This window comes from Alligator mississippiensis, chromosome 1, assembly GCF_030867095.1.
Source record: "Alligator mississippiensis isolate rAllMis1 chromosome 1, rAllMis1, whole genome shotgun sequence".
Classification (NCBI taxonomy): Eukaryota; Metazoa; Chordata; order Crocodylia; family Alligatoridae; genus Alligator; species Alligator mississippiensis.
The window spans coordinates 10,112,320-10,130,259 of NC_081824.1; the positions used below are offsets into that span (position 1 = coordinate 10,112,320).

Below are 17,940 nucleotides of genomic sequence, written 5' to 3' on the forward strand. Positions count from 1 at the left end.
TTTAAACCAGACAGACAGCCGGGCTAGCAGAGGCTGGATGGAAGCCAATGGGAAAATGCAATGTTCTCGTGCTATGCATGCCCCTTCCCTGCTATTGAAACCCCCCACCAGCTGGTGAGCCCATAGACACCAGGGAGGGAGGTTTTCATTTGGGGTGGGGAGGCATACTGCAGGGCCCGATCCTGAGTTCTGCACGAAGTTACAGCCCCCCTCCCCTCCCCTCCCTCCCCCCCACTGCTTGCCATGGGTCTACTGGGGAAGTTTTATGGGGCTTTTCCCAGAGCCCACCCCTCCATTTCTGCAGAGATCATGAGTTACTCTACACCACTTTTGCCCCCTTTCTGGAGATCAGGACCCCACTTTCCTTCTCCCACCCCACCAGGCCTCTCTGGAGCTCCACCAGCCCTTGGCACAGGCAGCTACAACAGCTCGTGTTGGAGATAACAGATCTCGGAGCAGCATCGCTGCAACCCTCCCCTAGACCCTTCTGGATCGCTTTTACTGCCGTCATTGGGGTGTCCCCAGTACAACCCGTGGCATCACTTCTCCTTCCCTCCATGGGCTGCCTGGGGGCCTTTCAGCTCCTTGCATTTCGCCCACTTTTAGCCTCTCTCCTCGTCACTAAAAGTAGGTCACAGTTGACTGCAGCCCTTGTTTGGCTGAGTCTGTTCAAGCAGCACTTGGAGGGGGGGACGGATCCTGATCTCTTCGCTCATTTCTATCCGTGCAGTCACAACGTGGGGTGGGAGGTTGCTTTTGGTGCCAAAGAAACCCCTCCCATTCTCGGAAGGGACCTAAGCCTGTGCAGGGGGTCGGACCTGATGATCTGTTAAGGTCCCTTCCGACCCTAAGCACTATGAAACCCTCTGGGACGCGCAGTGGTGTAAACGCGAGTCTATTCCGAGCAAAAGGGGATGAAGGGGAGGGGGGGCACGCACGGCTGTGCTGGCAGAGCTGGGCAAGATCCCGATCCAAAAACCCTGCCCCTCCCTTGCGCGGGTAGATCCCGCGTCACTCCGGTGTGACTCCGTTTCGCAGTCCGTTTCAGGGATGAAGCGAAGCGCGCCCGATTTGCTGCGCTCAATCGCTCGTTCCTTCCCGTTCGCTCCCGGCGCTGCAGCCACGGGAGCGGCAGCTAATCCTGCCCTGTCTATGGGAGCACGGCCCTGGATCCTTTCAAGGTATCCGTGGAGTAGGAGGGGGGGAAATGTATACATAATTGAAGCGTGCAAGCACAAAACGCTTCCTGTTCTTGCAGGCTTGTCATCATACAGGACACTTTGTTTCCCTGGCTCATGCATGGGAGATGGGAAAAAAAAGCAAAACGATCCCACCCCCCTCCCCAACCCACCTTCGTCTAGCTAGGAAAGGCAAAATGAAAGAGAAAAGATCACGGTAACATGACATGAGGTTTATTAGAAATCTGTTTAGAAAGAGGAGGTCAAGATGGCAAAATTATGGACACCTCGGAGTCAGACAGAAATCAAATGCCAACATTTCTGAGAAGCAATATTTATTGTCATTTTTTTCAATGTAAAGACACGTCCTGAATTTCCCCAAAAGCCTAGATTGGGAAAATAAAGACTTCTTGGCGTTTATAAGTAAATCCGTCTGCAGAATTGAAGCAGCACCAACATTCAAAAAAACTGAAGAGGAAAATACAACAAAACACAACAATCTTTTTTTTTTTATTCTTATTATTATTTATGTAAATCAGGTCATCACTGGACAAGAAACCAATTTCTACCCATTACCATAACAGCTTGTCTATAAAGAACAGAAAAAAAAAAAATTCCGATAGGATACTATCTAGAGTCAAGCTTTTTTTTTTTTTCTTTTTGCTTTTTTTTTCTTTTTAAATTCCCCCACCCATTCACAGAGGTATAGATTCACAGATAAATAACCCAAAAACTACTTGCTCGCCATATTTACACATTCCCATTAAATTAAGCATAAATAAATATATACAAACTCAACATTGAATGCCTCTCCGCATTTCTTCTTAGGAAGAGTCGACTAACTGATATTTCTCACTGCATGGTAAGACTATTCAAGAGGAGGTGGTGAAGAGGAATCAGTTTTGGCATAGACAGGAAGATGGTGTAAATTTTCACCACTTCTGTTTTTATTTTCTTTTTCTTTCTTTTTTTTTGTCTTTCTTTTGTTTTGTTTTGTTTTTTTTTACAGCTATTTATTTTGCTAGCTTTATTTGGCACACAATATTCAGGCTCTTCAGTCCCATCTAAGTGAGGGTTTTTAATCGTTGCTTTTTACCTTTTAGGTAAGAAAATTCCAGCCATGTGTGTGTCCCTTTCGTAGGTTTAATCGGAAAGGGTCTTTTGCTGGATCACAAGGTAACAGAAAATTGCTTTTTTAAAATATAGATCTGGCCACGTTGGTGTCAGGCTGTCGTGAGCATGAGTGTGTCAAAGTGAGGATTTTTGGTTTCTTTCAGTGTAAGCTTAAAAGGTGAAAACTAATACTTTAAGGGAAACCGTTTAGAAAAGATTACCAGGCTGATGTATTAATAACGTTGTCTTTTTTAAATATCTGGGGATATTTTATGACTTCAAACGATGTCCAGGAATTTATGTTATAGAATTTATTCTGAATGTATTTCTTTAAAAAAAAAAAAACAACAAGTATAGGCACATAGGTAGGTATTACCTTCTAGCTAATCTCTGGTCAGGGAGTTTAGTCTTCTCATTTTAAAATCAAACTCTATGTTGAGTTCAATGGAAACTTTTACTGGCATGATGTGGGACCATCTTCATTACAACCCCATTTTTCATCCTTAAAGATTCCCCAGGCATAACTTAGGACAAATATACTGGCTTCTTGTTTCCTTTGCATTTTAGGGTCATAGCAAGCAGAAAAGCGTGTTATTACCCCAATAATTTTGGGGAAATGACAAGCAGAGAAGCTACAGGCTTCACTTGAGCCGCTCATCTATATCTGATTATATTTTCAAATCATGTGAAGTGAAATCAAAATTACAGCAACCCACCTGTTTGGTTTGAAAACAAACTTTTCGAGGTCTCTCCTTAAACATTTCCCTTGAGTTAAAAGCAAAGCTGTCACGTTAATCCTCCTGTTTATTGATTTATGATCCCGAAGAAACCCAATCTTTTAATAACTCAATTATCAGATAAACGTCAAAGGTGCCCAGCCAACAAAAGTAGTCTGGGGAAGTGCAAAAAGACTGGATAATGCCTTGCAATTAAGTTATACTTTAGCCATACTTTGAGAGCAGGAGGCTGAATTATGTATTTACGGGGAGAGATTGTTCAACAAAGTTAATAATAATCAGTAATGGATGCCTGCTACCAGTCGCCAAATATTAGATTATGGGGAAATCAATTAGGTTTCAAATCCATGCCATGTTTTTGCAATTTAGAAATGTCCAGGCAGGTCGAGAGCTGTCCCTCATTGCTGGGCTAGGGAACTCTCCCACTGAAATCCAGGGGATTTTTCTTTGCCAGAGCAGGGAGGGCAGGCTGCTGCTCCCAGGCTTTCCCTTCACCCCGTAGATAAACCTACCGAGGGACTAATTCAAAGCTGCCAAGTCAATGAAAAGACTCCCGTGGAGTTTCCTGGGGTTTGAATCTGTGAAACTGCTCCTGCTCGTACTCAACGCCAGGGAGTTTTGCCATGGAGCTGGCAGAGCTTTCGGGGGGAGTGTGCATGAGTGTGTGCAGAAGTTGAACTCTTAAGCACTTTGGGCCAGGGACTGTGCCTCCCTGTTCCTCTGCACAGCTGGGGGTGTTGATCCTGTAGGTCATCAATATTAAGTAGGAAGCAACAGAAGTAGCAGCACTAGCCACACACCTTTCCATAAACCCGCTTCGGTTGCTTGAAGGCTTGAGGTTTTTCTAGCTATACTCGCTCACGGTGTGTGCGGTTTCTACGGGCCAAGCTCTGCTGTACTCAAGAAACAGAACTGTCTCCAACTAGACAGAAGAAATGCCCTTAAAGCCATGTCACTGGGATGCATTTTTATTCAACGTTTGAATCTCATATGACAGATGTTGGAGGGAAGGGGACTGGGGGCACTTGGCTTGCCCAGGGACTGGGCGAGGTTGTCCAGGACTAAATCCGGCTGGTTTTCCTGACCAGAACAGTCCCAGTGAAATGAAAGATTTGGTCCCAGCTGCTGGGAACCAACAGACGACCTTAGGGAGACTGCTGAACCTATTGGGTATGCTGGGCTGTCGTGTTGCCTCTGACTGGTAAGCCCATGAGCTTTGACACATCCTGTGCCTCAGTTTACCACTTCTTTAGAACGGGTTAACAACATCCTTTGGCAGGAGGATTAATTCAGCCCAGATTCTGCTGGGCTAATACTCTCAATGGCTGCTGAGGGACTCTTGGGAGTAAACCAGGTCAAAAGGATTTAGCTTCCTTACCTAAGAGGGCGCCTTGTTTTCTGGATTTAATACGTTGTTGAGGTCAGAGAGACTGGAGGGCGATCCTTTTGCCCTCAATGCCATTTCCTGTCCAAAGGAAACCCCACCTCTCGGGTATTTCCTTTCTCCTCTCTCAAGTGTGCCTGGCATGCATTGAAACCCTGCCCCGGTGCAGTCACTGGGACTTGGGCTGTTCACTTCAGTGGAGCCAGGACGGGAGCAGGGACAAGGTTTGGGGATGCATGAAACCCCCCCCCCGCGCTAACGAACAAACACAGTGTCCAAGACCTGAACTGTTGCGTGATTTTACCATGCATCCCTCTCCCCACCAAAAACCAAACGAAAAGCATTAAAAAAAAAAAAACAACAGAGCTTATTCATATCACACCCTGCAATAACCAAATTACTGCCAAACAACTTATTTGGAGATAAGTGGGGCGGGAGGAGTGTCCTCTCTTGCTGAATTTGTTCTAAACCCGACAGCCACAAAACATCCTTCATACCTGGCAGGAGAGGAACATCTTTCCATAATCCTGGCACTCCCTTGCAAACCAGCCCATGCCAACACTCACACCATTAATTGCATTTAGCAACGCCCTTCGTGCAGCAAATGCCAGCGCCTGAGCAAGCGTTTGCACCACAACCCTTCGACCAAACTGCATTTTCCCCCGTATAACATGACACCTCGATTTCAGTTCAGTTTTATCTTGTTCACATTATTCCCTTTGAGCTTCTTTAAAGAAGTGCACCTCCAGAATCCTGAAACAACCAGCTTTGACTTGAAATATATACACAAATATATATATATATTATATATATTATATATAGAAAAGTATCATAATTGTGGATGTTTTTCTCTGTACCTGATATATTGTGTAGGGAGATCTAGTCCTCTTTGAAGAAGCTCATAAGCCAAGCGGGCAAAGCTTTAGGAAACAGAAGAAAATAAAATAGTGCATACTCCTGAGAAAGAATTACATACTCATATAACTCAATTTTTGTTGCTAACAGTTGTTGGAGAGGGAGGGGGGCGGGGGGGAGGGCAGATCTCTCCCACACGCAGTGTTAGAACAAATTAAAGGTAGGGACATTGGCTTTACTGGGAATAGAAACCTTTGTAGACATTATTAGGAAAATTTGAACAGAAAATTAGGATCCTTAGACAGCAATAACACCTTGTTTTTCAATCTGGCACCCCACATTGGAAATACGGCTCCCTTACAGCCAATGCAGTTGTACCACCGAAGCTAAGAACCAAATGGTGCGTGCATGGCCATATGCATAGAGGCATATCAAGCATTTTAATCTTTTTATATATGAGATATGCACATATGCATAGATGTACACACCCGCACATATGCAGAAGCCTGTAAAAACTGGTCATCTCAAAAGAGGGTCTGTCTAGACCAGGGATTTCGTAACGGTGTCGGTAACTCGACTGAACTAACACGATTAGAAATACCCACGGTAACGTAATTAATGTAGACACTGCCGTTAATGTAGACACGGTTAAATACCTTTACAATCCCATTAGCTGGTCTTTGCGTCTCACCCCATCTCCTTCCCTAGTCTAGACAGATCCAGAGCGCCAAGATAAAAAGGGGGAAGAGCTGGGAATCAAGGGATTATGGGGGAACACTCCCAGATAACATCACTGGAAGGTTTTGTTCTGGGTTTGTTTTTTCCTATTGCAGACACAAGCCGTTGTTTGATTGATCGATTGATTGATTGATTAAAAAAAAAAAAAAAAGACAGACCGTGCATCTCATCCAAAGCAAAAAAAAAAAAAAAAAAATCAAAGCACTGACACCAAATTTTTTTTTAAAAAAATTAAAGAGGTTTCTCGGATATCTTCCAATAAGTTATTCATCTCTTGCTTTTATTATCATGATCGTCCCCACCCCCCCACCCCACAAATCGTTAAAAAAACGAGAGAAAACAGAAGTGGAAAAATCCTGGCGGTTGTCTTCAAATGTTCCTTGCAAGAGACATTGAGCCATTGTTCTTGCTCCATTGTGCGCCTCTGATCTTAAATTATCGTCTCTACTATTATTATTATTATTGTCCTACCTAATATATTTTCTTCCAAATCCCAATCCAATCTTTTAAAGCTTAAAATTAAACCGGGTTTGTTTGTTTGAAAAGATTCTCTCTTTTGTTTTCTTTTTTATGTATTTAATTTTTTCTTTTTTTTTTTCCTCTTTATTTTACTTTTTTTTTTTCCTCATTTTCTGTGTTTCTCTTCCTTGTCTCCAGTTTTACTACCTGGTCCTTCCCCAGATGTGTGCCTGTTAGCAGTGTTGTTGTTCAAGAACATCTTGTCCATGCCTTTGAGAGCTTCAGTCAGGTAGTTTTGGAGGGCTGTGAGGGCAGCGCAGATGGCTGGAGCCCCAAAGCCATGGGTGATGAGGCTGAAGTGAGTCAAGCAGCTCTGAATGCCTGGTTCCAAAATAGGGGTGGGCCTGCTGTTACCAATGGGCGTCCTGTCCTGGGCCAAGAGATCTGTAAATTCTTTACAAAGTTGCCTGCAAGGAGGAGAGAAGAAGGAGAGAGAAAGCCCAGCCTGGTCACAATCACTTCTCAAAGCTCTTGCACTTCCTATAGAGTGCTCTGCCTGTCCTATAAGGGCATTGATTGGTTGAGACCCTGCCCCTAGTCCCCTTGATTGGACGGGACTTTCAGCCGCTCCTCTTGGATTGGCTGAGACCGGGGGCCTCTCCTTGCCCTCCAGGAATGCCATTTTACAGAGCAATAAACTGAGGTGCAGGGCAAGCCCGATGGGGCTGATGGACTAGGTGACCTAGGGCAGCCTTTCCATGCTTCAGGGCAGAGTGTAATTTGAATTAGAAACACAAGCCCGGGTTCTTGACTGAACAAGTCTCTGTGTGCGATGTTGGTATGTGACCCGCAGAGAGAAGTGCGCCTCGTTCCCTAAATGCCTGTCTGTCCTAGAGGGAAAACTCTCTGGACCAGAAAGATGCTTCTGAAAATGCACTTAGCAGCAGGGTTTTAAAAAATAAATAATATATATATTTTTAAAGCTACTTATTACCTACATGGCACTGGAGAAGGCTAGAGATGCAGACAGACATTGCTCTCTGGGCCTGGATCCTGGCTCATTGACCTCAGGGTTTATTTTCTCCCCTGCCTGTCCTGTGAGGGCACTTGGACGAGTATTACCCCCTTCTCCCAGTGACTCCCTTGCTGACTGTGATAGGAGTTCAAGGCTGCTGAACTCCTCCTGCCTCCTGAAAGGCTGTGAGCAGCAAGGGGCGGGGGGACACACACCATGCTGTAAACCAAGGAGGGCTGGTGGTGGACGATTTGACATGCCTGGCTTTTCAGGGAGCACTGAACACCCTCTCTGGTGCTCAGGGGGTGAAGTCCACCCCCTCTGTCATCTCCTCCCCAGGCTCCACTCCTGGCAAAGGGTTAACAGTGTGGCGTTTCTCCATGCAGGACAGAGATTGCCTATTTCCTTCCCCTTTCCCCATCCAAGGAGAGATGCAAGAAAACAAGTAGCAGCTGCCATCCACTGGCTCCCCACATCCCTCACGGAGCTGTGGCAGCTGGCTTGCTACTCTCATCCTACCACCTGTTTTATTAAAAGCCAATGGGCCCTCCCATGGGCTACCTGTGCCAGTCAACAAGGCATCTCACCATGCCCCGCAGGCAAAGAGGAAGGGCTGCTCAGCAGGGCTGTGGCAGCCTTTGCCCTTGGCAGTGAACAGAGGCACCAGTGCCCTTCTCCCTTGGTGTGGGAGGAGGAGAGCCAAGGAGTCACCCCCTTTCTAGCAGGAGGCACCTTACTGCGAGCAGTGGCTCAGCTATTTAGATGCTATTTTTAAGCCTTTCTTTTGGCCACCCCGGGGAAGAATTGAACCTACCCCGTGGTAATGAGCCAGTTTGCCTAGCTTAACCCCTCCGGTCACCAGGTGTGCTTGAGCCAAGGACAACATGGGGGCTGGATGTCCTTTGGTCATATACACCTGATCTGCCCCGAGACCAGGGAGGTGAGTGAAGAGTGCGGGCTCCTGAAGAGCTCGGGATCTGAGCCTGTCTCATCCATGAAGGAAGAGCCAGGGAGACAACTTTGCACGGGGAGAGCAAACAGGATCGAGCGAGCCGCTTTCAGGCTTCAAAGAGCCAAGCGGGGTCTGGGAGCAATTAAAGAGCTGGGACATTCATATTTCCTTGACCCCGAGGAAGAGGGCAATCCAATTCCAATCACGGCTGAGAAAACATCTGGACAAATTTGAGCAAATGATTTTTCAGCCCTCCATCTCCAGACCCTGGCAATGCAGCGCTCGTCCTGGCCGCGCCGCGCGGAACCAAGGCTCCGCGGGGCGGGCAGGCGGCGCGGGGACCCGCGGGACCCTCCCCGCGGACGCGGCTCCTGCTACACACGTGTCGGAGCGGGGCCGTGGTCTGATCTGGGCCTGTAGACCGAGAGGGAAGGAGCGCGTTTTCCATCCGGAGAAGGGCTGAGCTGGGCAGTGGATAGAGAGGCAGAAAGGCAGAGGGACATAGGTAGGGAGGTGGAAGGATAGATGGGTAGGTGGGTAGGTAGGTAGGTAGGCAGGCAGGCAGGCAGGCAGGTGGATAGGTGAGCAGGTGGACGGATGGGTGTGTGGGAGGGTGAGTAGGTAGGTAGATGGGCAAGTGGGTGGGTAGGTAGGTAGGTGGATAGCTGGATGGGTGCATAGGTAGGTAGGTAGGTAGGTGGATGGATGGGTGGGTGTGTGGGTAAGTAAGTAGATAGGTGGATGGACGGGTGGGTGGGTAGGTAGGTAGGTGGATAGCTGGATGGGTGCATAGGTAGGTAGGTGAATAGGTGGGTGTGTAGATAGGTAGATGGGTGGACGGATGGATGTGTGGGTAGGTAGATTGGTAGGTAGGTTGGTCAGTCGGTACATAGCTAGATGGATGGATGGATGGATAGGTAAATCAACGGGTGGCTGGATTGGTATACAGGAGGTGATTGGATGGAAAGATAGGTGGGCAGGTAGGCAGGTGGGCAGGTAGGTACGTAGGTAGGTAGGTGGATGGATGGATGGGTTTGTAGGTAGGTAGGTAGGTGGGTGGATGTGTGAGTTTGGTAGGTAGGTGGATGAATGGGTAGGTAGGTTGGTGCATGGGTGGGTGGGTAGGTAGGTGAGTGAATCGATGGGTGTGTGGGTAGGTGGCTAGGTAGGTGTGTGGGTGGATGGGCAGGTAGGTGGAGAGATGGCTGACTGGCTGCATGCTGGTCCCACTGAAGTCAGTCTGAATTTCCCCTATGGCTTCAGAGGCACTGGCGACGAGGCCCACACACTCCTCCATAGACAGGGACCCCCGGGCTGCACCGCGGATGCCTACTGCGAAGCCCCCGCAAGGAGCCAAGAGCAAGGGAAGACGCGGGCCCTTCCCAGAGGGACCCAAAGAAAGGCCCGGCCGCGCACACACTGCCCGGGGATGGGGCAGGAGGGGCGCCCAGCGCACGCGGGCAGACGAGCACAGCTGCCCGCTCGGTTCCCACGCTCCGTGCGAGCGCAGCCCCGCACCAGGCACCGCAGGAAGCCTCAGGCCCGCGCTGGAAGAAGCACTGGCTTCCTCTCAGTGGCTCCGAGGTGCCTGCCTTTCCCCAGTGCCCTGCAACCTCCCAGCTCCAACCCTAACCCTAACCCTGCGCTCTTGCCCTCTACTCACTTCGTAGCAAGCAGCATGTTTTTCCTGGAGTGGAGATCGCTGGGGTCCGTGTGCTGTCTGTTCAGGTACTCAGACACCGCTTTGGCCGGGAACTCCGTTTCGCAGATGTACCCAAAGTCCCGAGCTAAATGAACCGCTTCACCTGGGGAGAAAGCAGAAAGCCCTGCGGTCAGCAGAGGCCGGCGGGTGAGCTGGTGAGCCAGGCAGCGGGGAAATGAAGCCAGCTCGACCCAGGGTCCAGTGAAACATGCTCCAGGTTACGTCCCACAGCTCAACCAGTCACGCTTGCTGGACACCAGCTCCTCTGGGCTGAAGGCAAGGAGGGAGAGCTGTTCAAGGAAAGCAGGATCCAATATTGTATTTCTTGCTCCTTCTCCCCACTCTGCTTTGCAATGGAAGGGGCCCTTTACGGGCCTGACGGTCCGCTGGTGTCAATGGCCCTGGTTTTCCTGACTTCCGTGAAGCTGCAGCGATTGACACTTGCTGAGGATCTGGCTCTGGGCAAAGGGGTGCAAGAAGGCTGTATAGAGGCTCACATAGGCTTTCGAGGATGTGGGGGAAGAGCGAGAGGAGCACTGACAGCTAAAGGACTCCGTTTTAGTGAAGTAGAGAACTCATCTATACTTCAACATACCAGGAAATGACCCCAAAAGTTAGCTTATATATATAATTCTACCCAGGTAGATGTATGCATGTATGTATAATTGTATATTATATAATATGTATATAATTATTATTATAATTATATAATATATATAATATAATATACACACACATACACATGTATATAAGAACTAGACATTATAATCAAAATTGTATCCACCTCTTATAAAATAAAGCAGACAAGTGTACATAGGTATAGTCCACCTCCATATATACAAGTATATACGTGCGCCTATACATACACACACACATTCTCATGTCTATACATTGTACCTATCTACAATTACATCATTATAATCATGATTTCTATATATAGATGTAGATATAGATACGTATTATAATACACCTGGTAGGTATGTATATATACATATACATATATATCCATATATGTGTATATATAGAGATACACACACATATACACACACATACATATATATATACACACATATATAATTATTTTACATTGGTAGGTGTGTGTGTGTGATGCACTTGTATATATGTGCATACCCTGTGCATACTGTGATGCAAGTATGTAGGTACTTACGTTATATAGATACATCATAAGTTACACACACACACACGCACAGGTACACACACACGTGTATATAAGAACTAAACATTATAATCATTGTTGAATCCAACTCCTGTCAAATACAAGAGACAAGTGCATATTCTCCAATGAAAACTGTTGCTTCTCCATCTGATCCGATTATCATGCAACAGAAACTCTCGGCTCTGTCCCTTCCCCACTAAAAAAGGAAAAGAAAAAAAAAGAAAAAAAAAGGGGACTGATGAATGGGAACCCTTTCATATGAAAAATAATAATTATTTCGACTCTTAATGCTCATTGTCACTTCCTTTGCCTGCCTGGTTTCAGGTTTCTCCCCTCCAGAGGTTCATGTCATCAAACTCCCATTGATGTACTTTATACCACACGAAGAAGAAGACACAGTAGCTGAAGAAAGGAGGGGAAGGGGTGGGGAAAAAAAAGCCCAGACTCTAGGGGGATTCCATAATGTTACAGCTCAGCCCCTCTAGAATAAAGCACGGCCTGAGGGGCCAGAGGGAAGATTTCTAACACGCAAAACAGATCTGTCTAATCATTCCAGTGCCACATTATTTTTAACGATCAGGACTGACTTGAAAACGTCACAAAAGGAAAAAAAAAAAAAAAAGGAAAGGGATGGGGAGGAGAGGAGAGGGGTGGGAAGCCTTCTCCATATCACCCAGCCGCCTAATCAAACTGCCAGCCCAGTGCCCCAGTCCCACTGGCCTACTCTGCCCCACCGCTGGGTGATGGACAGGGCCATCGCCCGCCCTGCCCTGCGCTGATCCCGACCAAAGATGAAGGGAACATTGATGCTAGAGGCAACATCTTAAAAAAAAAAAAAAAAATCCTGACTGTTGTCTGGAAGCGAGAGAAACCTGGAGCAGGGGCGGCTTCCCAACATGAGCAGGGGAAGCTGGCAAGGTAAATTGTTGATTTGTAAGTCAATCAGAAGAGAGGGACACAGAGACTTGCCCGGTTTGCAAGACAGAGAAGCATTTGCACGCACCTCTGCGTGCAGTGGGCCAGGTCTTAGCATCTCGTGACTCGTGGATATGCGCACCCCCACTGCACAACGCGACCTGCAACACTGCTCAGGGTGGAGACAGGCATTTCCCATCATGTTGAACCACCCCTAGACGCTGCACGGTGCCCCTAGTGCTCGCTTCTACCGCAGGAAACCTAGTTGTGCTTTGGATTGCACGTGTGTACACGTCGATATCCCCAACCACAACTATATCAGCAGCGTTTCCAACTGAATCCATAGCACACCTGTTTGTGTGCTTGCATATGTAGAAAGGATACTACATATGAAGTGGTTTTATTTTTTAAAGAGTCCATGTACTCCGAGAGGAGGTGGATTTCCATGCTTGGAGGTGTTGAAGACCCAGCAGGACAAAGCCGTGTCTGGGATGATCTAGTTGGGGCTGGCCCTGCTTTGAGCAAGGGGTTGGACTAGATGTGACCTCCTGAGGTCCCTTCCACCCCTAAATGTCTACGATTTTATTAGTCTATTTACTCTCCTCTGTGTGTGTAGGTTTAACACAGATAAACTGAATTCATAATTAGACCCACTGTATTCATGAAGGCTTCTGGAGAAAAGAAAAAAAAAAAAAAACAACCCAGAATAAATGCACATGCATCTTAACCAAATGAGAATCGGAAAAAAGCCACCATCCAGCACGATAGCAGAGCATCAAAGTACCTGAATGACGTTGATTCATTTTAATAGGTGACATTCAAATAGTTTTCTCCTCTCTCTCTCTGTCTTTCCTTTAAGAAAGGATGGCTTATCCCTTTGCTTAGGCACCCGAAACTTAACTGTACCTGCAGCTGTCCATTTGCAAGGATTTCTTTCCTCGGAGGAAACAACCAGGGGTTTTATAGCAAACCTATTCAATGGATGCATTGTAAGGGGGCAACGGATCTGTCATAAACGAGCTTGGAAGAAGTGACCTGGAGCTCGAGACCCGGCACAGGGCAGGCCCCGAGTTCAAAGAGGGGAGTCTGCAGGAAAAAAAAGTTCAAGTCCCAGCTTCCAGGTGGATCAGCGCATTGCTGGGCAGTAAGACGAGGGGCTTTCATCTGGCCCAGCATCGTGCACGCTATAAGCAGCCCTGACTGCCACGTCTGCAACTATTTCCACAGATCCCATCCATGCACCTTTGAAAATGCCAGCCCCTGACCCCACGAGAGAGAGCTGCGCAGCCAGGAGCAGCGCCGAGCTGCGGTGCTCCGCTTACCTTCCACCAGGGACGTGAGTAAAGTGACATTCGCCGCCTTGCGCCTGCCGGCTGGTAAATTCAAACCGATTTTTTCTAGCCTTTCTCTCAACGATCTCCCCCCATTTTTCGATTTGGCTCTGGAATTGCAAAGAAATTAACATGCTGATTAACCTGGAGTGGTCCCTGGAACAAACTTTTAGGCTGTGCAATCTAAAGACCACTGGAGCTTGAAGGGGTTTTAACTTGAGGTTAGCACATTTTGCAGGAGTCTGGACGAGGGAGGGGGAGGAGGAAGGGGGGTATGTGGTTTTTTTTCTCTCTAACAGGGTTTGCTGAGGTTTGCTTAATTTCTCACCACACACACATACACAAAAGGGGATCGCCCTCCCCTTTCATCTAAGGAAAACAAATTATGCCAGATGGAAATAATTTCTCAGTGTCTGGTATAGGAGAAGGCAAATTGATTCCTAACTGTATAAGGCTAAGATGCATTAGGAATATATATATATATATATATATATATATATATATATATGTGTGTGTGTGTGTGTGTGTGTGTGTGTGTTTGTATACACACCCACATGCATGCATGGAGGGAAAGAGAAAAACAGAAGGGGTATAACCTGGAGGAGAAGAATCAAACAGGTATTGATCAGAAAAAAAAAAAAGAGGGAAGGACATTGAGAAATATCTAGGAATATAGATATACTAATAGAGGATATATCTAGAGAAAAAGTAGGGGGGAGGAAGAAAGAATGAGACTCTTAAGACCATCTAAAGGAAGAAGTCAATGAAGATATGTACATATACATGTACACACATACACATGGGTATATAGAAAATGTTGAATTAGCTATAGGGACATCTAGAGAAATACTCATGCATATAGGAATGTAATAGTTATTGCTTGAGGCATCTAAAGGAAAAAAAAGGTGTGGGGGGGTGTGGGTATGTTGAGATGTTTGGTGGGGATGAGGAAGTAAAAACTAGAATATATATAGCTATATACAGCTATATAGCTATCTATCTATATATATAACTCTATATAAATCTATCTATCTATCTATATGTGTGTGTGTGCCTGTGTGTATATATATATATAACTGAAAATGTCCCATATACATGGGAAATGTAGAGTTATTGATAGGACATATATAGTTTTGTGCTTATGGTTTAAACATCAATGAAGAAATCCAGGCCTCAGATGAAATCAATGGCAGCCTGGCTGAAGATGTCAAAATGGGCAGGATTTTACCCCTTATCTCATGACTAACGCATTTTGGAACTGGTCAAGAATGACCAGTTACAGACAAAAAGTCACCCTCACAAGGACTCTGATTTTCCAGTATTTTGTAGCGAGGTAGAGAGAATCAATGATGGAGCTGTAAGAGAATATCCATCTCTATTTCATATGCCAGGCATCCAAAGCTTATAAAAAATGTAGATTCAAGCTAGAAAATAAATTCAGCAGTGGCCATTGATTAGGACCACTTCAGCCCCCTCCAGAAATCCACAGAAGCTCAACAGTGATGGCTCTTCACCTTGCTAATTATATTTTCTATTGCCAATGTCTTATTCACCTGTTTGCTATGTTCCACTTTGGATTACACAGAAGTAGAAGCAGGTTAGCACACCTAAGTAAAAACCTCTGCTTCTTTTACTGGCAGAGATCTCAGCTGAAGTTTCACTAGAGGAACTCAGAGGAATGATTTTTGATTTGAAAAAAAGAAGAGAGGAAATTCTCCAAAAAGAAGCTTTTAGGGTGGGTGGAAGAATGCACATTGGAGGGAGGGGGGTGTATGTGTCAGAGAGCATAGAGGAAGGCAGACCGGGAAGGGAACTCCTGCATTATCAATTTTAGTCCCCAGGTGTTGCAGGTAACCATTTCATAGAGCTCTTTCATAAATGGAACCAGCTCCATTTTAAAATGGATTAGTGTTTTTACCCCCACTGCTCCTACTGGAAAGCTGTTTCAGTACCTCACTGGTTAGAAACCTTCTTCTAATTTTCAGCCACACTTTGTTAATGGATAGCTTATGCCCATTTGTCCTTCTGCCAACTTTAACCCTTAGTTTACATAGCTCTGCTTCCCTGGTCTGTACTATTCTGGTGGGTTTATAAGCATCTACCTCAGCTTTCATTTTGCTGGGATAAATAAGCCAAACTCTTTGAATTCTCCTCTTGTAAGACAAGCTTTCCATCCTCTATCTTTTAGCTCATCTTTGCCACTCTTCCATTATGAATGAATCTTTTTTGAATAGGAGTGACCAAAACTGTGCACACCCCAAAGCTTCAGCAGGGCCTTGTATAATGGCATTAATTACTTCCTTATCTCTACTGGAAGAAACTCCACAGGTATGTCCTGGGATCACAGCGGCCTGTTTCTCAGACATACCAACTCATCATCCTGGAACTGATAGTATACCCAAGCCTTTCTCTTCCTGTCTTGTTCCCAACTGATGAATGGTCAGCTTATAGCAGGAACTCTAGTTATTACTCCTTAAGTCTCTGACCTTCCATTTTGTACTACTGTATTGCATCCCATTTATATTGTTCTAGCCCTCAAGATCATCCAATTCTTCTTCAATGATATCCCAATCCTCCTCTGATACCCCAATCCAGTATTGACAATGCCTCCAGAGTTAGTGTCACCAGCAAATTTAATCAAGTCCACCCTACTTTTTGTACCATGGTCATTAATGAAAATATCAAAATTCAGTCCCAAGAGTCATCTATGAAGAGCTCCACCAGCAACCTCTCCCCAGCCCAATACTTCTCTTTCAACACAACCCTTTGTCAAGTCTCCTTTATCAGGTTTCATAGTTGGTAGGGTCGGAAGGATCGTGAGCAGATCATCAAGTCCGGCCCCCTAAACACCTTTCAGGTCTTTGACCAATCTCCAGCTTCTCCAGCTTCACTAACCATTCCCCATGCAGGACCTTATTTAATTATATATTCAAGTCCAGAGAGATGAGATCTACTGCATTTCCCTTCTCTAGACAACTGGTCCTCAAAGAAGGAAAACAAATTATTCAGCTGCAGTAAACACATCCTGCATCTTATCCCATTTTCCAATGAGAAAAAAAGAGAGAGAGAAATGGGAAGGAGGGAAGAAAAAGTGTGTGCTAACCTGTCTACACTTGACAGACTATGATCCTATTGGACATAAACCATCTCAGGTGCCTTAGCAGACCAATCTTTATGGACATATCTTTCTCTAACCTTGATGCCTCCATTTCTATGCTTGTATGCCAGGTCTAACTTTTACTTTACCTGAGTGCTATATACACACCACTGAAAAATACCATTTCCCACATTTGCAAATGTGTTCAGTGCAGACAGTATTGTGCAATGCATATATAAAAACACAGGTGCGCATGCACACTTATGTCAAGCCCTTACCTTCTAAGCACTCCTCCTAGCAGGGAAGCATTCAGACATTCTGGAGGAGAGAGGCGTCTTTGAACTTCTCCCACCGTTACTTTATACTTTGAAGTTGAACTGAGCAAGGACAAGCGGCCAGGTACTGAGCAAAACACCTCTCCAGTATTGACTGAAATGCCACCCAGGAAGCCATCTTTATTCATCATCAAAGAAGTGACAGATTTTGGAGGAACCGGAACTGGAGAGAGAAAGAGAACGTGGGGGGAATATAACATGAGGACACATAAGACTAGACATCCTAACCAGATAGGCTCTGCCATCAATAGCTTAGCAAAAGAAAAATGAATGCTTGGGCCCTGAATCTCCTACATCAGCGCTTTTCTAGGCCTGTGTAACATTGACCAGCAAATGGGTAGGTAGAGGTTCAGTGAAAGAGAGCTGATGGGCATTGACTTGATCATTTAAAAAAGCACTAATGGACCTATATAAATGTGGTATGTGTTTTCAGCATGTCTCATCCTCTGGTTTTTTATCTCCCTAAACCCCCTGTGATGCAGCAACTATGCCTCCCTGTACAATGGACAGCGCCTGGCACATTGTGGATTCTCCGAATATTATCAGTTTCCCTGAATAATACTTCTACTGATGAGAATCAAATGCCAGGACTAAATCTATTGAAGTCAAGGAAGCTACTGGATCAAGTGAGTATGGGAGGGCGGGCGGGAATAGCAATCCGAAAAGGCCTTTCTTATTGGCATGGGTTTTATTAAGATTATTTTATTTCAAACCCAAACAGTTTGATTTTCCCCAGGAAAGAAACGTTGGAAAACAATTTGATGTCACCATGGCCCTGTCCTTCTTTATCATATTCTAAATTAAAAAAAAAAAAAGATGGAAACCTTCAACTTCTTAATAAATCTGATCTGATTACAGTGACATGAATATGTAAGGCATTTTTTTCCAACTTGCATTCTACCCATGATTAGACAAAACAGCTCATTTCTCTGAGAAGCAAATAAAATGATTG

The 17,940-nt window shown here is 45.6% G+C and overlaps 1 protein-coding gene across 9 annotated transcripts in view; it reads right to left on the minus strand.

Annotated features, from left to right (window-relative positions):
- Window positions 1-17,940, minus strand: part of TFAP2B (transcription factor AP-2 beta) — a 53,391-nt gene that overhangs the window by 15,162 nt on the left and 20,289 nt on the right. For 6 of the 9 annotated variants that reach the window (XM_006275165.3, XM_019491334.2, XM_059728677.1 and 3 more), the window contains 4 exons: window positions 16,932-17,151; window positions 13,548-13,666; window positions 10,095-10,236; window positions 6,581-6,931 (listed from right to left, as the gene is read on the minus strand). In XM_006275165.3, the coding sequence (XP_006275227.1) occupies window positions 6,631-6,931; window positions 10,095-10,236; window positions 13,548-13,666; window positions 16,932-17,151 (782 nt within the window). In that variant the 3' untranslated portion in view covers window positions 6,581-6,630. Of the gene's footprint in view, window positions 1-1,390; window positions 5,333-6,580; window positions 6,932-10,094; window positions 10,237-13,547; window positions 13,667-16,931; window positions 17,152-17,940 lie in introns of those variants that run through there. The other 3 variants (XM_059728667.1, XM_059728670.1, XM_059728659.1) reach the window with 2 other exon arrangements.